The sequence below is a fragment of the Mya arenaria genome, chromosome 14 (assembly GCF_026914265.1).
Source record: "Mya arenaria isolate MELC-2E11 chromosome 14, ASM2691426v1".
NCBI lineage: Eukaryota > Metazoa > Mollusca > Bivalvia > Myida > Myidae > Mya > Mya arenaria.
This window is the reverse complement of record NC_069135.1, coordinates 23418834-23441435: the sequence shown is the minus strand read 5'-3', so window position 1 is coordinate 23441435 and position 22602 is coordinate 23418834. Positions and strand designations below refer to the sequence as shown.

Sequence of the window (22602 nt, the reverse complement as noted above, 5' to 3'; positions counted from 1 at the left end):
GTAAATCGGTATCGATTTTACTTAAGGAGGTTATAACACTTTCTGTTCACTGTACAAGTTAGATAAACAAATGAAAGTATCGCTTATTTTTATCACATGACCTTTTTCCAACGCTCTTCAACACACATGAGTCCCAGGAATTATTTCTGAAGATAAACGTTTCCTCATCGCAATGAATGCATTAGTTGCATAAAAAACATTGTCAAGTGCAAATTATTATGACAACACTCAACTAGTTCTGTGGACAAAATTGAACACAAACTTATTTCATTGATTATTATAACGAAGAACTAAGGCGGTTCTACGTATGGATTGGGTGCAAACGAATATTGTAAAGCATGGTTTACATTGCCATTTTGTACGCTTAGTATATTGTGAAGTTTTCTACAACTAAATATCATAACTGCATTTTAGACACTATAAACCACAATCTTATTCCGAGCCTTGAACTATTCCAATGAAACAATGCATATCCTTTCATTCAATACACCGACAAGTATACATTAGCGCGTTGTAAAGTGGATTTTACGGTGTCCAGCTTGCAAAAGCCTACTTAGGGCTTATCAGTGGGCGCTGAATGGGGCAATTAACATGCCAATTAGTCTCTATTGACTGACATTAGAGATAATCTCACTAAGATAACCGTGGCTATCTCTCTAAACACTGGATTCTTTTTGTTCTGCGAATGATAGCATGGATACGAATAATATGTATACTGTGTACATTTATCAACATGTAAGTTCTGAACTCCTGTTTAATCAGTTTTATTGCTCAAACTGAGGAATCACAGTCTCTCGATGCATTAGCTAGATTGCGATTTAGTAGCTTAATTAAATATGAACGAGGGAAAAACAAGACTGTTTTTACTAAATAGCATAATTAAGTGTTACAGCTCTGCTTAGTGTACTTGCGGAATGAACTAAGTGTGGATGCATGAAAAATGTGTATACAATTATGTAGTGAGAGAGTATGCTTCCGTAATAGGTTTATATCGCTTCATCAATAAGTCTGTACATGTACATCATAATAAGATATTCCATTTAATAAGCAATTTTTTGTTCTATCGGCTTATTTATTCAAGACTTATTTTGATGCAAAGCATCGACGACGCCGTGGATGTTTTTTTGAAATATGACCATAATGAAGCAGATGCAGTTCACCAGCATACCAAGTTTGGGGTACATGGATACAAACATTCTTAAGTTATTGAACGAAATATGATGGTCAGATCAAAGTCCTCACGTCCTTGACCTTTAAAAACTGGCGTCAAAATAGAAAGGGTGTAGGTCATATTTGAGGGACCTCTACCAAGTTCGAGGTCAATATGCCTAAGCGTTTTTTCAACTATTTTCAGCTTAAGGTCACAACGACCTTGACCTATGACCTGCTGGTCATAACTAACCTGCCTACACAGTTCGAGGTCCCTGGGCAATAGCGTTCTTGAGGTATCTATCGGAAACCTATTGTCAGCTCAAGAATACCACCGACTTGACTTTTAACCTCCTAACCTGAATTAATATGGTTCATCGGCTGGTCATTACCAATCGTATTACCAAGTTTGAGGTCCCTGGGCCAGAGCATTATTCAGATATTGAATGTAATTGAAGGTCACCCTGACCTTGACCTTTGACCCTCTGACCTCAAATTCAATAGAGTTCATATCATGGCCATGACCTACCTACCTAGAAAGTTCAACATTCTGGACTTAAGCTTTCTATCAAAACCCGATTTTAAGCCGTAGGTATTCTTAAGGTCAATATGACATTGACCTTTGAACAACTCACCTCAAAAACAAAAAGCTTTATCTGCTGTTCATGACCTACCGAAAAAGTTTAAGAACCTGAAGCCTTGGCGTTCTTCCGATATAAATTGAAAACCGTTGGGTCGTACGGATAGACGTACAGACGATCAGATTACAATATGCCACCCTATGGGACATAACAATCCCATATGCTGTAATACTTACAATAATAAACTTAAGGTTAAGAGTTAAGTGTGACACGAGTTTTGAATGATTTAGGGAAACTCTATACTCTTCCAGTCAATAGGGTGGGGGGCATAATAAAAACAGTAATAAAGAAATATAACCTAATTATAACAAGTTTCATGGTATTCATAATAAAAGAGCATTTGTCATATATAAAATAAAATTTATTTGAGTCACTGTGAGGGAGCAAAAACAATCACGTGACCACAAATGCGAACGACCACGGTGAAATTGAGACAACAAAACGTATGTTTTTGACGTTTTCTTTATTATCTTGAATCGAATTAAAACAAGACCTAGCCCATGGTACGGCACATAATTTCCGATTTCATGTGGTATACTGTCTGATATTCTTGGTGTCGTAGTTTTTGAGAACATTCAATAACAAATTTGGAATCGAGGATGCAGACGACCACACATTTTGTTTATCTTGCAAAAGCAATGATAAAACGGCTAGTTTCACCTGGTTCTTTACGAAAAACACTTATTAAAGCAAATATTTACCATTTAGAGTACCTTTGCAAGGGGGAAATGATGTTTTTGAAGGCAATATTAAAATATCAAATTATGCGAACGACCACACTCGAGAATTTTAGGCGAACGACCACACTTTTTAAATTAACTTTGAAGGGGGTGTGAATAAAGCCTTCGTGATCTCAATGTTTTTTTTTCTATTCGCAGGACAAATCCGACATGTCAACACCAGAATGTGACCGAGATTGTGCGGTATGCGTTTCGAGGCATTCGACCATTGTAAAGGAGATTATTGTCAAGTAGGATGCTGATAGAAGTAACTTTAGGATGTGTGTCTAAAATGAAAAGAAGTACTAGGGCAATTTTCGGATGCCAAGATCTAACGTACATTTGATAGGGCTAAAACCCACCCGAATCCCATGACACCTACATCTAAGTATGTCAATCGTTAAACTTGTTAATACACCAATTTTTGTATTGTAAGATGAAGAAAACATACATTTAATTTATCTCATCCACACAATTTCAGGGACCGTATGTTCGATATACGTTCGACAAAAAGGAAGAAGAGTGGTATAGTATGTTTGGATCGAAATTCATTACAAAAAGGGGCACAGGGTGTCAGAAGGGAAAATGCGAGGAGAAATGATTGAAAAACGTTAGTTACATCCTAAATGGGATTCCTAAACATTCAATGTTGACTATCGATATGATCATATGGAACTTCTAATGCTACTGGATAGTTCATTTATAGCCGGCGAATGACATGTGTAGTCATTACTCAATTACAAGTTGTTTCTGATTAAATATGTGTTGTGCCTTTATTCTTTATTGACACGTGACTTATATGGCAATAATCAGTGTTATTATATGGCAATAATAGTGAAAATTAATCAAATAAAACTGATATTTGATAACGTTTATTGTCTTTATTTTAAAAATACAAACGGATCACAGTAAACGCAGAGTATAAATCACATCAATATGAAACAAAAAATGTCCGCATTTGTTTGTGAAACAATCGCATTTATAAGATTGATATAGCATGTAATACTGATAAGGGTGTTTACATGTAAAACTTAAACATACAAATGTAATCACAGAGCAAATCACAAAAAGTGATATGAATCACCTACAATAATCTTTTATGCTAACCTATCGACTCAAAATAATACAAGAATTTACTAATAAAGTTCTGAAAAAAATCACAAAAATGAAATTAGTCACAGTGCAATCATCTTTTATAATAAGAGCTGTCACTTTTAAGTTTAGATTGCAAAGTTTTGGTATATATGCAAAACTTTAACCAGAATCTTTTAGTCGAATAATAAAGGGCCAAAATTTACATTTTATGCAAAATAGAGCTTTCTTACTTGATTAATTAAGTCTGTTTGGATAGTTGGAAACGCCTGTCTGAAGTTTCAATGCAATACATGCATTTGCTGAGATAATGTCTTAAAGGTGCTAACATGCAAAACCTTAACCAAAGTTTGACTCTAGGGTGAGTAGGATAGCTCTCGTTAGTCTTCGAATAGTCGAGCTAAAAACCCATCGCCTCAAACAAAAGTAAGAATTTACTAAAACAGTTCTGAAAATGCCTTCCTGATTATGTACATACGGCGATTACTTTTCAAAAACATAATATTGTTAGAAAAAACAATAAGTTTTTTTAATAATATATGTGTTGTTTCGTGCTGCCGCAGTGTTGAAATGTTCGAAAGGACCATGCCACAATATCTGCAGACCTGAGGTTGTCGACTCTCCATCTAAAATATATACCATACATATTAACAAATAAAGTATTTGAAGCTTTATTCGCATTCTTATTAAAATAAGATAAAAAAGTGTGGTGGTTCGCCTAAAATTCTCGAGTGTGGTCGTTCGCATAATTTAATATTGTACGATTTCTTTCAAAAACATCATTTCGCCTTGAAAATGTATTGTAAATGGTATATATTTACTGTTTAAATATCTTTTTGTAAAGAACCGGTTGAAATTAGCCGATTTATCAGTGTTTTTTGCAAGATAAACCAAATGTGTGGTCGTCTGCATCGCCGATTCCAAATTTGTTTTTGAATGTTCTCAAAAACTACACATCAAGATTAACAGAAAGTTTACCATATGAAAGCGGAAAGTATGTGGCGTACCATGGGCGAGGTATTGTTTTAATTTGATTCAATTTAGTAAAGAAAATGTACACAAACATACCTTTTGTTGTGTCAAGATCGCCGTGGTCGTACACATTTGTGGTGACGTCACAATTCTTGCTCCCTCACAGTGTGAGTGTGTACTCAACAATTAGCAAGAATACAAGAAGAGACAAACTGTACTGTATTGAGAGTTGTTAAAAGTACAACAGGACCCGTATTACAGAAGCGTCTTACCATATTTTACCTAGAAGTAGTTAGTTTAAATATTTTCAAACAAAAACAAAGCATACTTACAGTGTTATTTTCATAAAGTAGTTCAACTGAAAGCTAAATCGTGTTAATTTGAAGAAAAGGGAGGTAATAAGATTATGCTACGGAAATGGGCTACAGTTACTTCGTTCTGTACGTGACCAATAAAATACAACCGCATTATATCATTCATACTTTTATATGTAATGAATTGTCATTGAATGTTCATGTTGACCCATTTATCAAAAATCAGATTATTCTGAATAAGCAAAACATCCTCCGAAACTGTTTTTCTGAGCTTTGATGAATCGGTTTCTGAACAAGCTACGTCAAAATAATATTGTTTACAACCATATTCCAATAAATGTACTTTTAGTTAAAAATGCTGCTGATTGATGATGATGTTGATGATGATGATGATGATGATGATGGAGGTATTTTCTGAACCTTTGCATCGCTCTAGGGGAAGTAACTAATTCTTCATAATATCGAGGTCATTTTTCGAGCTACTTCCCTTGGATTACGTTCTTAATATTGACAACAAATGCTGTTTTCTTCTAAGGATAGGTAAGTTTGCATTAACAACTTTGAAATGGATATACGTGGTCAGTTCGTTTAGGTTTAATTCATTAAAGGCGCTATTAGCGTTGTGTGCTTCATGAGTAGTATAAAGTCCTAAAACATGTTAAACGGAGCCTTCATTGAGCATGTAACTACATGAGATTGCATACTACTCAAAAATTGATATATACATGGAACATCTGTATTTATTTTGGCAAGGAAACAAATTCCGTTCATTCAATGTTTGGCTGCAGATGTTATTTCTGTCTCAGAAACATTTATAGCATCAAGTACACTGACGTCAAACAAGGCGTCGACAATCAAGGTCGAACTGAATATCAGCCATAGGCGGCAATATTATTCAGAGATAGTGACATATTTAAAGCTTATTGTGTTTAAAATTACAATGGTTGTTCCAAAATACCGTTAGATAATTTCATTTGCCGTACGATTTTGTTATAAAGTATTCAAAAGTAAATACTTTTTTTAATTTATTATTGTGACCCCTGGTAAATTTTATAACAGCTTTACGCGACTTTCCGATGCCTAGAATCTCGAAATCGTTACGGAACGTGTAGTTTACAAGTCCACCGTTAATAACAACAACTTTATTTATTTTTCTTTTGAAAACTGTTCGCCGAAGTTTACCCAAGTTTTCAATCAGACAGTGGTTTGTTTTCAAGGTCACGTCGCCCGTCACCTTTGACGAAAATACATCAAAATCAATAGGGGTCATCTGCTAGTATTGATGAAACTCCCTAGCTAGTTTGAGGGCCGTAGGTCCAAGCATACTCTCACGAGTATCAATTGGACATACATTTTTTGTGATCATAAAACAACGACCGTGCCCTTTGACATACTGACCTCAAAATCAATAGGGGCCAACTGCTGGTCATTACCAACCACGTTCTCCAGTTTATCAATCGGACAAGGTATGGCCTACCAACCGACCGACCGACCGACATGTGGAAAGCAATACAAAAATATGTTGAGATGGCGTTGCAGTCAACCATGCTCTTACGCTGACCTGAAGGGGAAATACATAATAACGTAGAGATGCATATGGCAAATGCACTGTAATGCATACCGAAGACATAAACATTTCCGGTTAAGTTTCCAAATCAAATAAAGGTTACCTCCACTCGACATTTCTGCTGTTTACAATGATTTCAGATTACGGGGACTGGTTTAAGTTATCAGTCAGTTTAGTTATGAGTAAGTCTACAGTGGAACCCCGTTGGCTCGAGCTCCCAGGGACCGGCGAAAGTACATCGAGCCTCGGGGAATTCGAACCGAGCGGGATTTTTTATCTTTAGTAAAAAGAAATCGAACCGTTGAATCCAGTTCGAGCCAACTAGGAAATCGACCCAAGCGAATTAGAGCCAATGAGGTTCGACAGTACCTTTTTATTTATAAAAGTCCTTTAATCATTTTAGACATTTTGAATAGAAGTGTATACGACTGGAAAGAAGATGATCGACTGTAAATTACTGTCCGCGCACCGCCGAATGGATAAATAATCAAACCGCATTGAATACCATTGAATAATCATTAAATACCATTGATACCGCATGGATACCAGTGAATACAGAGGGTGGCGTCATTCTCATGCATGTCTTGAGTTCAAGTATGTATTCATATAAGTGTGTCTCAAATATATATATATATATATCCATTTGGACAACTTTGTTTTGTCTAAGTACCGATCGTATATCGTGAATTCTCCTGGGTTGCCTTAGTCTATTCAACTTATTGTTATTTGAGTGGTTGGAGCACTCCCTTCTAGAAACTTGTTTAATTGTGATGTTTACTGCTTACGTCAAAACAAACACTTGACAATAAACATTCTAGTTAATATTCTAGTCAATACAGAGAGACCGCACTCAGTCCATGAATAATTGATAAAATGGATGTTGTATGTTTTATTGAAGTAACAATTTCTAACAATTGAAGTTGCATGTTTTAATTGAATTTGATCGATTTTCCAATTAAACGCTTGCTCTCTCCTTTAATATAAACAAATGTTTTTAGTTATATTTATGTACCAATAACAGCGGCTTTGTGCCGGATGAGAGCGGGTTAGAAGGGGATAGGCCATTGCGTTCCTAGCCCCATATAATCGAAACTTCTTAAGTTCCCTAGCTATAACAGGATAAAAGTATAAGGTATAGAGGTATGATTTCTTTCTTTAAGTGTTTTAAGACTTTAAAAATGATTTTTCTTTATGATAACAACAATAAACCATTTCCATTTATCAAAGTCAAATTTAAGCATGTATTTTGGCTAATTGAATTAAGCTACTTAAACCTGTTAATCTTAAGAAGTTTCGAGAAAATGGGGCAAAGCCTTCGAATCCTTCAGTGGGCGATCATTACTCAGTGGGCGTTCATTACTCATATAGCGTACAGTGTGCGTACATTACTCAGAGCGCATTCATTACTCCGTGCGCGTACATTTCTCCGTGCGCGTACATTATTCAGTGCGCATTCATTACTCCGTTCGCGTACAATTCACCGTGCGCGTACACATTACTCAGTGCGCGTACATTATTTATGACTCAGTCACATAGCCCGGCCGATGAGGTTCCGATGAGCCAGCGATGCGATTTTCACCGAACACCGGCCGGACACCGGCCGGACATCCGTGGCGTTTGTTGCTTAAAACTGCATCGGTGGCAGCTCGGTGAAATTTTAACTTCGGAGCTAAATTTTACCGGGCTCTCACCGAGCTCCCTCATCGCAGGCCCATCGTAAAACACGTCGGCCGGTGCACGGCCGAGTATCGGCCGGTGTCCCGTGCATCTGAGACAACCAGATGACGAGTTTTTTTTAACGGACACCGGCCGAGCTCCGACCGAGCTCCGGCCGATGTGGGATAGAGCCTTGGAAAGTATAGTACCGGTGGCTGACCGATGTAAGGGACACCGGCCGATGCTCGGCCGGAACTCGACCGGAACTCGGCCGTAACCCGGCCGGATATCTCTGCTAGTATATTTACTGTTTTACTGTATCCACACGATTCACTCTTGACAGACTTTATAAACAGGATGCCAAAATTAGTCAAGGAAAGTGATGGAGATGAGAAGAATTGCGGCAAGAAGAGGCAGCAGCCAGCTAGCAGCAAGGGAAAGGGCCAGAAGAAGCAGAAGACGCTAGCAGTGAAGACCAGAAAATCTCCCCGAAAGAGGATACAAGAGGAAGAAGGCGGTGCCAGTGGTACGGAGGGAGAGCAATCAGAGATATCCGAAGCTGAGTCCATGGCGTCTCGGGCGTCCCAGGCGTCCCAGGCGTCAAAGTCGTCGCAGTCCAAGCCCACGTCCTCGTCCAAGTCCAAGTCCTAGTCCTCGTCGGCGTCTGCGTCGCGGCGAGCCGTTGGTGTGCCGATAGAGATCACCCAAGACCAGATGCAAAAGATAGCAGATTTCTACGAGGGACACCCTATGTACTACGATGTTGGGCATGAGAACTACAAAAACACGAAGTTGAAGGAATGTACTCTGGACAAGTTTAGCGACCAGATTGAGCTTTCTGGTGAGACCTTGTCAGCTTTTGAAATGTTTGAAATTCTTTTTAAATTTGTCAAATTTTAATTTTACGATGTTTTACTTTAGAAAACATTATATTAAATGTCTTAATGGATTTTGTCTGTGTGTTGCAGTCCAAGCCATACAGAGGCATTTCACAAGTTGCCGTACCTAACACTTCAAGCTCAAGAACAGACCCAAAAGTAGCAAGAGTGGATCCGGGGCGGCCCCTCTTACGTCACTCCAGAAGTTCAAACTGAACGCGTACGAGTTTCCGTGCCAGGTGACGATGAGGGTAGGGCTTTAACATGTATTGCCGAAGGGGGAAGGCGTCGTCTCCGACCATGTAGTAGGGTGTGTCCCGGTCGTCATTAGGCAGGGAATCCGGTTGGGGGAGTCCGATTGTTCCCTCACGAAGACCTGGCTCTAGCCGCGACCGGTTAAAGATGCCGGCATCGGAACATGACGATAGAAAAGAAGCCTTCATAGTTGTAGTAGAGTGAGCCACTCTTGGGGGGCTTCTTGATTGCGACGTGCTTCCCATCGATCGCGCCACAACAGTGGGGGAAGTTCCACCTGTCTCCGAATCCCTCGGCCACCGGGCGCCATTCATCTTCTGTCTGGGGAGTGGCCCACATCTCATCCTCGTATACGTTGTAGATGGCCTGACACACCTCGGGGATGAAAAGGGCGATGGTGTTGTGTGGGAAACGAAACGCAAACGCAAGATCGTGGTACCTGCTTCCGGTCGCCAAAAACCTCAAGGTGATTGCCAGCTTCAGCCCAGGGTCCAAGGGGGTTCGATGCCTGAAACAGAAGAGGATGAAATATGATTAAACCTAAGCAAGAATATAATGTTTGGAGGGAATTTTGTTTGCAAAATACGGATTAACTTACGTTGTACTCTTGGTAATGCGGGGGCCAGCTCGGTTAAGCAACTCATAGTACATCTGTGGCTCCATGCGGAGGAAGGCTTTGAAGTCGGCAGCGTGCTCGGCCTCGGGGTCCTTCATGAGAGTCTCGTACTGGCCGAAAAGGGGTCTGCGTAGGATCCACTCTCGCACCCACCAGCGTCTTTCTCTTCTGCGGGCCCTCTGTCGCTCCCTCTCGGCGGCTTCTAGTATTGCCGCCAGGACCAGGTAGTACTGGAACCTTGCTTGAGCTAGTTCGTGTTCGAGCAGTGCCATTCGAAGTCTCCTCGGTGCAGCCATAGTTATGAACTGACAATGTCAGGTAGGAAGAACGGAATAGCTCGGCACCCAAGTCCGTGTTACATCGGACGAGCATCGGCCGGTCATTGTTCAAAGCCCGTTAACAACCCGGCCGGCGATCGCACGGTGTCCTGTTCCCTGCTCGGGTACCGGCCGTATTCCTTCCGATGTCCGGCCGACCTCCGGCCGGTAGTTGCTGCCACATCGGCAGAAAAAAACTCCCATTTTGAGACAGACTCCGTACGGTCACCGGCCGGTGTTCGGTCGGTCGCCTGAAGATGTCCGGACGGAGTCCGTTCACGTCACCGAGCTCTGCTTCCGATGAGGAGAGCTCGGTGGCACCAAAAAAATCCACCGAGCTCTACCGATGCCGGACATCGGCCGGGCTATGTGACTGGGCCATTAGTACGCGTAAATTACTCTGTGCGCATACAGTGTGTGTACATTACTATTGAGCGTAAAATTCTTAGTGCACGTACAATGCGCGAAAACTACTCACTGTGCGTACAAACTCAATGCACATACATTACCCAGTACACGTACAATGTGCATAAATAGTCAGTGCGCGTACAATACTCAGTGCGCGTACGACATTTAGTGCGCGTACAAAACTCAGTGCGCGTACAAAACTCAATGCGCGTACAATACTCAATGCACAAACATTGCCCAGTACACGTACAATGTGCGAACATTACTCAGTGTGCGTATTTTACTCATTTTGTAAACACTGCGCGCACATGACGCGGTATGCATACATTAATCAGTGTGTGTATATTATGTAATTTGCGCGATCATTATTCAGTGTGTGTACAGTGCGGGTACATTACTCGGTGTGTGAACATTATTCAGAGTGCGAACATTACTCAGTGCGCGGTACATTACCCAGTGTGCCTATAGTGCACGCACCATCACTCAGTGTGCGTGCATTTATCAGTGCGAGTACAGTGTGCGTACCTTTACTCAATGTGCCTACATTAATCAGTGCGCGTATTTTACTTCGTATGCGAGTACATTAATTAAAATGTGTACAGTGTGCGTACATTACTCAGCGCGCATACAATGCTCGTACATAGCTCGGTGTGCGTACATGAGTATGTCCGAAAAGTGCGCGTACATTACTCGGTGTGCGTACATGTGTTCTCACAGTGCGCTTACATAGCTCGGTGTGCGTGCATTACCTAGTGTCCGTACAGTGCGCGTACATAACTCGGTGTGCGTACATGAGTATGTCCGAAAAGTGCGCGTACATTACTCGGTGTGCGTACATGTGTTCTCACAGTGCGCTTACATAGTTCGGTGTGCGTGCATTACCTAGTGTCCGTACAATGTGCGTACATAACTCGGTGTGCGTACATGAGTAAGTGTCCGTACAGTGTGCGTACATAACTCGGTGTGCGTACATGTGTAAGTGTCCGTACAGTGCGTGTACATTACCCAGTGTGCGTACATGAGTAAGTGTCCGTACAGTGCGCTTACATAGCTCGGTGTGCGTGCATTACCTAGTGTCCGTACAATGTGCGTACATAACTCGGTGTGCGTACATGAGTAAGTGTCCGTACAGTGCGTGTACATAACTCGGTGTGCGTACATGAGTAAGTGTCCGTACAGTGCGCGTACATTACTCGGTGTGCGTTCATAACCTAGTGTCCGTTCAGTGCGCGTACATTACTCGGTGTGCGTACATTACCTAGTGTCCGTACAGTGTGCGTTCATTACTCCGTGGGCGTACATGAGTAAGTGTCCGTTCAGTGCGCGTACATTACTCGGTGTGCGTACTTAACCTTGTGTCCGTACAGTGCGCGTACATTACTCGGTGTGCGTACATTACCTAGTGTCCGTTCAGTGCGCGTACATTACTCGGTGTGCGTACATTACCTAGTGCCCGTACATTATTCGGTGTGCGCTCAGTGTGCGTACATTAATCAGTGAGCGTGCATTGCTGTGCGCGCATACATGGCGCTTTCATTACCCATTACAGCGTGCATAGCTGTGCGCGCATATATGACGCTTTCATTACCCATTACAGCGTGCATTACTGTGCGCGCATATATGGCGCTTTCATTACCCATTACAGCGTACATTACTGTGCGCGCATACATGGCTCGTTCATTACCCATTACAGCGTTCATTACTATGCGCGCATACATGGCTCGTTCATTACCCATTGCAGCGTACATTACTGTGCGCGCATACATGGCGCTTTCATTTCCCATTACAGCGTGCATTACTGTGCGCGCATACATGGCTCGTTCATTACCCATTACAGCGTACATTACTGTGCGCGCATACATGGCGCTTTCATTTCCCATTACAGCGTACACAACGCAGTGCGTGTGAAGTACTCGGTACACAATGAAATCATGCCTAGTCCATGCAAAGTACAAGTGATGGTTGAAAGTAAATTACAGTTTCAAGTGTTTTCATCCGCAAATTCATATGATACGAACATCATGTGTTATTCCGGAAATATGACGATAGGTCAAACCAATTATATTCCAAAGTTTTATGTTCTGTCCGCGAAACGGTATCCGCCTTTGAATATTAAATAGTCGGAAGAAATGCATGTTTGCAGCTTAAAATTATTAATCAAAATCAAACATACGTTTGATGAATATTCATTCTATTTGAGGGTTTTCTGCCCGCTAGGTAGGTGTTGAAAAGGAGACCTGTCGCTTAATATCCATTTGGTATGGGACCTAAAACGATGTCAATGTTTCTTTCGATCAAGCCATCGGATAACCACAGATATATACATGCAAGCCATCGGATAACCACAGATATATACATGCAAGCCATCGGATAACCACAGATATATACATGCAAGCCATCGGATAACCACAGATATATACATGCAAGCCATATATTGCATTACGTTACTTTGATCGCGGGTCATATTGGCCTATATCAAATATTTTTTGTGTTGTATATTTCTTTTGAATACACTTACTTTCTTTTTCATGCCCCCTATTTCATTACTCTCCATTCATACAGTATCCGACGATGATAAGATTCCATTTTCTTGAGAAAATATATGCCTATTATTGTTGTGTATGGACATCTATCATTTATATACATGGCAACAAATCATTTATCGGCAATCGAGGAACGAATGTTTAAAACATTTTATTTCATTTTCGCAAATGCAAAACACTGTTATATACATAAAACCAAAATCAATCAGACAAGAAATACATGAATACAAAGAGTTTCTGTTCTTATTTTTTATGTTTGCCGGTAGTAAATGTTGTTATTTCATTCTTAAACTGCGGCATTAAATTATATACAATGATGGAAATGTTTCACATGTACCTCGACTTTGAACGAATCATTCAGAGAATGGTTGCGATCACTGGTTTACCACCGTGCAATATTGTATGGTGTTCTATATTTATTTAAGACAAAAAGTGATTGAATAAAAACTTATACATTATAAAAAGTACAATCATTTCATGTAAATTCGAGTTAGTTGTATATATACAAAAGTGCGGCATTTCATAAAATACCGCTGTTTTAATTCACTGATCATTTGTTGTTGGTGGTGTTTTTTTTCATTGTTTAGAAAATATAAAATTAAAATTGATTCAGTTTATATTTCGAGCATGATGTTTCGAGCTTATGTTTAATTCATTGAACGATCGTTGATAAGCCCGATCTGTAAGGAACATGTTCTAAACTGTAGCTATATAAACCCTACAAATATGGTCAGATATCACATTAAAATTGACATCTGACTACTATAGTATTTAAATAGTGATGTTAAATCTAGCAACGTATAAAAGAGATTAAAAAAACACACACACAAACAATCACAGTATATTATACAAGTCTTTCCAGCCGGCAGCATCAGTCTGAAGCCATTTTATAAGGTTTCTCGATCTTAAGACACGTGTTTACGATAACATTACGTCATGTGCATCACGTTAACGTAATACACGTTGTAAAACACGAGCTCTGGATAGCTTGAAACTGCGATGAAGTTCGTCGAGATGTTGTAAAAGCTACTTCTAAAGGGTCCATCTTAGCTTGGCCTCAAGGCGATGAATGACATGACGATCAAGTCATTTAGTTCGAAACCCACGTTGATATGACGTCATTAGCACATCACAAGTGATGAGTCAAGTCTTGTCGTTGTCTACGACATCAGCTGTACACGGGTGATTCGCTGTTGTGGCAATTGTTCATATATGTGCCAATAAAAGCTATAATACAAAAAAGGTTACAGCTGGTAATTCGCTGCTCAATAGGGGGTCTTTTCCCATATAATGACGTCATATTCAAGAAGTAGCTATTGATCGATTTTGTTTCCTCTCCTCCTCATTCTACATGTTTTTGGCTTGCTTGACAAGCCGCACTAGTTGTTGACAACGCCCTCTAGAGGCGACCGTGGCCGCAAAAGCGGCGCCACCTAGCGCAACACCGCCAGTCAAGTACGGCTGACGCGAGGCCGTCTGAAAGAGAGTAAACAAGTTTTCACAAATTTTCGACTTAATAAAATATTTGTGGTCTTAATGTTTATTTATATTAGAACATCTGCAAAAACTTTATACGTCTTCACAGTGTGCAGAGGAATGCAGTATAATCTAATATTAATATAGTATAATTTAATATTAATATAATGCAGCATAATCAATTCTTAATTGAAGATCAATTTGATAAGGCTACGCATTTGAAAATTGTGTTAATAGTAGTATACGCCATTTCAACATTAAAAGTAAAAAGCGCTAAAATGGTAGATTTTATTTAATCATTCCTTATTATTATTAAATGTTGAGGTATACGCAAGCAAACTAATAGTATATACCAACCTTTTTGGCCTCGGTCGCGTGCGACTCGCATATTCTCAGAAACGGAAGCACCTGCGGCTGTAATGGGGAAAAAATCTAGGTTAATAAATTACACGTGACCGGCCAAATCACAGGTATATTCGACTCAATTGCTGGTGCGGTATAAAAACATGATCATCTATTGGATGCTACTTATCGAAATAACAATATAATTAAAGTTGGTTTTAACTTTAAAGGTATTAGCAGGGCAGATTTAAAATTGTTTGGGCGGGCGTTAGGAGCGCAACAAAGAAAGTAATCCTCATTCCCAGGGAATACGAACAATAACGGGTTTAAATGAGTTATTTTGGCTAGACGTGTTCCAGTTTTTTTGTCAGAAATATTGCAAATTCATCTCTTTAATATTGGTTGTCTGATATTGTCATAAATTTTTTAAAAGGTGTGTATGTGGGAATGCCAAGTCTTAACCCGCTAGTGTTCAGTCGATTTTAACCGTGAGCATCACTCCTATAAAAGACGATTGTTAACCATAGTGTTTTATGATTGAATTATAAACAAAGTTGATAAAAGCTTAGTTTTCAAAAGTATAATATACAGTCGTAATTTGAATTGAGTATAATATCATGTAAGTAAGCCACATATTCCGTATGGTGTCCTTATAATCATTTTGAGACCTCACACATACGAACCAAGTCGAACACCTGAGGGGCAAATATTAAAGTCCGCACCATACCGTTTACCTGTCTTAACTTGGTATATTTATCTCCGATATAAATGACATTTTAAGTGTGGGCAAATACACATAACTGCAGGTTATTTGTACAGCCTATGTATCGTTGGACAAGGGTGATTAATATTTAGGCGTAAACTAGGTCAGCGACGCCATTTTTTTTTTACAAAAATCAGCTGACAACCAAGCCGTAGTGACCGATCAATAAACGATTCAATAGACGAAGAAAATTGGTAAATTTCCATTATTAGTCATCGAAACTTCACTCATTGGAGAATGGAATCGTAAGGTTCTTTACCGAAAACTAAACATGTCTATTAAAAGTTAATCGAAGAAGTTGCGAGTTACGCAGACGAGCTGTACACATAATTCACTATAATTTACTACTTACCTTCACTGAAGCTTCACTTAGTAGAATGATCGCGTTCTCCATTATGAGAATTTATCTTCAAGATCTTCAGAAATATCTAAAATCACACTTTCAATAGTCTCTAGCACTTTATTTTCAACAAATTTCTCGGAGTTCTTGAATTCATTAAATGTTTCGGCGTGATCACCGTCCAGGAATTTTCCCCAAAAAAGGTCGCGAAAACGACTGTAAACCATTTAATTAGTGTTGTTAAAATATTCACAAAATAAAGCTTTAGTTAAAGTTTAGATTAATCAGCTGATTTATATATGCCCAACCGATATCCTTCTCATAATTCTCAGGTCACGATCAACACTGTATCGTAAAGCAAACTAAACGGAAAATCGGCCGCAAGGTTTATATACCGGGCGCCGAGCGCTTGCGCACAAGGCGTATAATTTCCAATCAATGAACCAGTTTAAGGTGGTGCAACCTTCCATTTTCAACCAGCAAAAGATGTAAATATTTATGAAGAGTGAATTTCAGAAATTTTAAGTTATGACGCTTTAAAAATGTGTTTACGAATAGGAGAAAGCCTTTGGTGATTTATCATTGAACGTTTACTCATTAAACATGTAACGTTTGACATCCACGTGCACACAGGTACATCTTACACAAAATAATCAAGATTATCACAAGTACTTTTATTACAGACGTAAACAACTTGTTCAATGAAACAAATGATACAATCAGGCAATAATAATAACAAAAGTCCTATTAAATATTAAAACAATTCTTTCTGGGTCGTTATTAACAAACATACCACATTTGTTTAAGAATGTTTATTGATAGACGGCGCCACCTTAAAGAATGCCGCAATATTTCGCACTGCGGCAACCATTCAGTTGAAACTGGTTTGTTCTCGAAAGAGAGCTCCACAGGGCATAAACTATAACGATTTGCTAAACCTGCTGCTTTTAAGAGAGGGTTTGATATAATAGAATGCCGTAATTGCTTATTTCGCTTAAGAAGGGTATAAACTATAATGATTTGCAAAAACTGCTGCATTTAAGAGGGTAAATCGGTCGGTTGATATAACAGAATGACGCAATTGCTTATTAAGATTGATAAGGGTAAAAACTATAATGATTTGCAAAAACTGCCGCATTTAAGGGAGTATATCAGTCTGTTTGCTTATTTCGACTGAGTAATGCTGATTAAGGCACCATGTTATTTTGTGCATTGTTCCAAATTAATTTCACAGTATGAACGAAGGGTGTAAATTTACTGTTTATCCAACGATTGAAATATAAAATGTGACAAAAATAAGGTCGAATATTATTTAAAAATAGCTTTTAAATCGGTAATCAGCATGGGGAAGTTGTTTATTAAGAGTCTCTTATCTGTCATGCTATATTTAAAAATATATTGCAACAGTTTTTGGACACGCAAAATGCGGTCGAAATATGATAAACAATTTAAAACAAGACCATATTTAAACTCGACTAGTATAAATGAACTTTGATTATCCCCGATGACATGTATATTGCTGATCAAAAGCCATGTGATTAGGCTTTGCTGGCTTCTATGGAGTTTCGACCCAAAACCTTTGTAAACAGCTGTTGAATGTGTGTGCGTTGTCAGCAGAGAGACGGCCAAGAGTTCAATATTAGGCCACCTGAACCACATGGTGTCTTATTGCCATATTGTATTGCTTATTTGTTCACATTTCCGAACCGTAGTAATGTTATACATGGGCGTGCGTGTCTTTAATTTACCGTAATTCATGTTAACATTTTGTATGATTTTACTTGTGTAAGTGTTTTAATATATAGTTGCTTAATATTAGATAAATCAGCAAATCAATTAAGTTACGAAAGTAAAATTTTTTTTACCGAAATGAAGTCAGCATCTTTTTTATTTGTGTTTTTATGGCTTTATGAAAATTTCATCTTAAATGGTATTTTGTTCTTGCGGCTTAACCAATGCTTAAATATATCTTTATAGATCTGCTTTCGATTTGGTTGATAACGATATTGATAACAAATTAAGAGCTGATATCATAGAATGTCCAACAGCTGGAGTTCAATGTCCATAATCTAGGTTTCGGTGTGCGAGTTTTCAACAAAGCCCATATGTGATAGGAGTTGTTTACCACATTTGAATCAAGGACACTCGTCGCTGAACAAGCGAAGCGTAATTTAAAACAATATTTACCATGGCAGTATAAAACAACAGTACAGTGACTCCTTCTCCCTGACACAGTTTAAAGTCAGTCATAACTTATAAGAAAGAAATGTATATGCTCATAAGGTGTATGTACCGTGACTACCTGTTAAACTTAATTGTTTTAAAGACATCTTCATTATAGTCAGTACTAGAAGAATATATTACATTAAATGACTCCCAAAACGTAGTTTTAAATAATAAGGAATTAGATAAAACAGAGCGTTTTAATACATCTCGATTATGAATCTAATTTTATTTTACACTCAGATCGGTGTGACTATACTAGTAAGAACTTTATTATGGATTGATGCATAGAAACAAGTGCAGTGATATAACATAATGGCCAATAACAAACCGGCCCCCAGGACGAATGCAGCTTTTCAAGAGGGCCTATGTTTGTTCAAATCGTTATCAAAATAGCAATTAAGCGTCATTATCAGTTGTAGTCAGCAACAAAACTACCTTATACGCTTGCATACCGCGTGACATTTTGTAGATATTCTAACAAAACAAATGATAAGTTATTGATTCATAGTTAAACTATAAAATAAGATACGTATACTCTTATCAAGTTATGAAACAGGTGTCCGGCTTACTGGCGTGCGATTGGAGTGACGTTTTTTTTTCATTCCATACTTTTATACATTCTATATAATCTTTTTGGCGTGACAACGGGCAATTTGTTTTTAAAACATTTTTAAAACAACGAGAGTGTGTGTAAGAGCTTATTTATTATTGACATTGTGTCAGCCAATGAAGTAGTATTTAGAATACTACTCAGTTAGATGACTTAAAGTAATATCAACAAAAGTACATAAAAGTACATAAAGTCGTTGATATATAGCATAAACACCAGCGGACCTAGCAACTTTCATTGGAGGACTCCTGAGATCATTCGGAACTCCTCGGCCAACAACTTTTTCGAAAAAAATGGCCGAGGAGCTCCGAATGTCCTGAGATGACTGGTGAATGTGTAAAGGTAGAGCCATCAAGGACCAATCTCTGTTGGCGTGTACATAACCAGGACTCGGTTAATCTGATTGTGGTTCCGGAGGTCCCGCAGTGCTGTAACTTGTATAGAAGTCGTCGGTGGGGCACGGTGTCGAAGACCTTACTGAAGTCAAGGATCAGGAAGTCGGTGGTCTGCCTCTGGTCGAGTCATCTGGATACATCATCGACTGTATTAAATAGCTGCGTTTTGAAGGAACATTTAGCTCTAAATCCATGTTGAAAACTCACTAGAATGTTCTTGTGATCTCGGTGGTTCATAATTTGACTAAAACAATTTGCCCCATGGTTTTACATGATAGATATGGCAATGGAACGGGTCAATAGTTAGATTGCTAGGTGTTTTCGTCGGACTTTCTTATAAACAGCTGTAATATTAGCCTGCATTGCCAACTTTGGAGAAATCCAGAGTAGCGAAAGTGCATATAGAGTTACATAGCGAAAATATGGTTAAACAGTTCTCACGAATTAGTCTTTCAACAGATCAACTTACTTCCTACATATATGTTAGGATAATTCTTGCCCATTAAGATGAAGTTTTTGTTTTAATTTTCATGATTTTATGGGTTATGTTGGTCACCCAAAGTACACTCAATTGAGAAGGAGCAAAAACTGCTATTTAAAGTTACCTATAGACATCCGATCGCTTAGCTACCAGCTCGGATTACGATGCAGGATTTTGCTCTCTTTTAAATGCCGCGACTTTTCGTAAAAAATGAATATAAAAATATATTTTGGTCTTTTTATAAAAAATTATGTAGAATTAGTATAGAATCGCTGCTCAGGAACTGTGTATTCAACTGTACTATACAGGTTTTTTTTTGTCCCTCCCGCGGAGTCATCTCAGTGGGGGTAGGAATACTCCATCCGCTTTGGGTATGGCATGTGAAACAAAGTCATTTATAGAATAAAAATATTTTTTTACTACTGCGGTCCTTAGTTCTATCTGAAAATGAATTGTGATTTGTGCTTGATTGCATTTTTCCTTATATCACTATTATTCAAATAATGATACTCGATGTGAGACTGTTACAATGTATTTTCGTTTATCTGATGTAATTTCTGATTACATATTCATAAGTTTTTAATTGATTTTTCTTTTTATATAATGTTTCAAGTTAAAATGGCAATATTGGCAATACATAAGGGTATAGAAAGATAATTATTTGCATATCTGCATTGAGGCAACATGTTTATTAGTTATGCTTAATTTTAATTCTTGATTGCTGGGACCAATAATACATAATAATACCAGTAATCCTACTCCAAGTTGATTGTAAACACGTCGGTCTATTTTTTGGCACCCAACCCGAGATTGGTTGTTCTGGCTTGCCACTAGGAAGATATTCTCCTTCATTGATTCTTTTGTAGTTAATGTTTTATCTGTTTTATCAACAGAAATGACATTTTAACTTGTCGTTAAAGACCGGTACTAAATGATACTGCGGCAGGTTATATTTCGTTTTATCTGTCCTTTTCCCGAAATTTCCGAATCTGTTATAATAGATGTGAAAAATGGCTTTCATTAAATGTCTTTTTGAACGATTTATTATAGACTTAAAAGAGACAAGGAATATCAGATGCAAAACTTCTTCTTCTAGGTATCATCGCACTGTTTATAATCAAAGCGCGAGGCGCTGAAAGACTATCTGCGGGCAAATATGTGAGAGTTGCATATTTTATTTGAACAATGGGAATGGGTGAACGGCACATAGATAAAAGTGAAAATGTGCCGAGGGTCAAGAGCGCTTGTGCCCACATTGGGTGAGGAAACAAACATATCTTTATCTATTTTATGGCGTCTTGTGTCATTTTGTTAATGTAAATGTCACTTCAATCGTCGTAATCCCCCATCCCCATGTATTTAATGTTACAATGCATGCCCCTTTCAATCGTCTCTTAATGTTTTTCTTTGCTTTGATTAGATATCATACGATATATATGATGTATTGCATTTTCTTTTATAAACATACACGTTTTGTTTAAGGGAAACCTTTTTTTTTTTACAAACAACTTAAGTAATAATTCCATTCAAAATGCACAGCTTATCACTTCAGTCGACGTATCCCCATGTATTTAAAGTAAAAATGCATGCCCCTTTCAATCGCTTCTAACGGGTTTTCGGTGCTTTGATTAGATAGTATACGTTAGGCAAGTTTTATGAACATACACATTTTAATTGTTTAAGGAAAATGATTTTATTTTTACGAGCAACTTTAGCAATAATTCCTATCAAAATGCAGAGCTTATCAGATGGTCCCGCGGTGAAATTAGAAATTAGAAAGCCGTTAGCCAGAGTTTATCAACAATACAGTTACATACCTAGTTACTTCGTTTTCGGGCTAGGTTTGCACTAATGTGTAGATACCATTTCATTGTGTGATGTTTTTCATAATTTAATATATAACTTAAGTGGTGGATTCTAGAATTTCGCTTTCGGTCTAGCCTTCGCCTAATAATTTGCATCTGAACTATGTTCTGTGTGTCACTGCATGTGTGTGTATTTATGTGTGCATGCGCGCAGGTAGTCTTAAGACCGCAAAATCCAAAGAACTACTTCTTTTCATGTCGTTTAAACCCATTTTTGTCTCAATGCCCTCTATGTTTAGCAGAATGACGACGAAATCATAAAAATAGATTAGTTGTATTGCGGTCCGAGTATGAGTTCTTGCTTTTTCGGTTATTTCCGCGCTGTATTTCTGTATCCCGGCGTTTTATATTTAGCAGAATATAACATTCGGAACTCCTCGGCCATTTTTTTCAAAAACAACCTCGGATGTATGCCGGTACATCAGTTAAAGTAGTTCGTATTTGTTTGAATTAAATCATTTTAGAAATGTAGTGTTTTAGAATTGTATTAATTGATCTAAGTTTAAACTGATTGCCAGTGAAGTATATTATTGCAAACATAATTAAGATTTCCAAGAGTAAAGTCATAAAGTTTAACTGCTAAATAAAATCACTACGCGATCTACTTGCAGCGGACTTAAACGTACCTCTTTTTTAGTATGTAAACCGTCCAAATACATCCGAGGTTGTTTTAGAAAACAATGGCCGAGGAGCTCCGAATGCAGAATATAACTGTTTATAGATCGTTATATTTATCAGATTAATATGGGTCAAAATAATGCAGGCTCTGGTACTGATATTCACTCTGAGTTGAGCCCAAGATGTTCTAGAAATTATTACCGACCGCAAGTGTACCATCGCCTGCAGGGTTTGTTTTTATAACCTGGTGTGACCCTGAAGCACGCTTATTTGTAATGGTGTATTTTCAATTTACTTTTCGGATAAGAAACAAAAATGATTGTGAAAGTCAAAAGTCAAAATAGTTGTTTCCCAGGTTT

The 22602-nt window shown here is 38.4% G+C and overlaps 1 protein-coding gene across 1 annotated transcript; it reads right to left on the bottom strand.

Annotated features, from left to right (window-relative positions):
* Positions 1 to 9384: 9384 nt before the first annotated feature.
* Positions 9385 to 10155, bottom strand: LOC128215927 (uncharacterized). The gene is made up of 2 exons (XM_052922529.1): positions 9842 to 10155; positions 9385 to 9751 (listed from the first exon to the last, which is right to left on the bottom strand). The coding sequence occupies exons 1-2, from the start codon at positions 10153 to 10155 to the stop codon at positions 9385 to 9387; spliced, it is 681 nt and encodes a 226-aa protein (XP_052778489.1).
* Positions 10156 to 22602: the final 12447 nt, after the last annotated feature.

Bases quoted from the DNA above. Each gene is read 5' to 3' on its own strand.
- LOC128215927 (XM_052922529.1), bottom strand. From the start codon at position 10,155: ATGGCTGCACCGAGGAGACTTCGAATGGCACTGCTCGAACACGAACTA. The intron at 9,752-9,841 runs GTAAGTTAATCC...CTTCTGTTTCAG, and splicing joins CGCATTACCAAGAGTACAAC to GCATCGAACCCCCTTGGACC.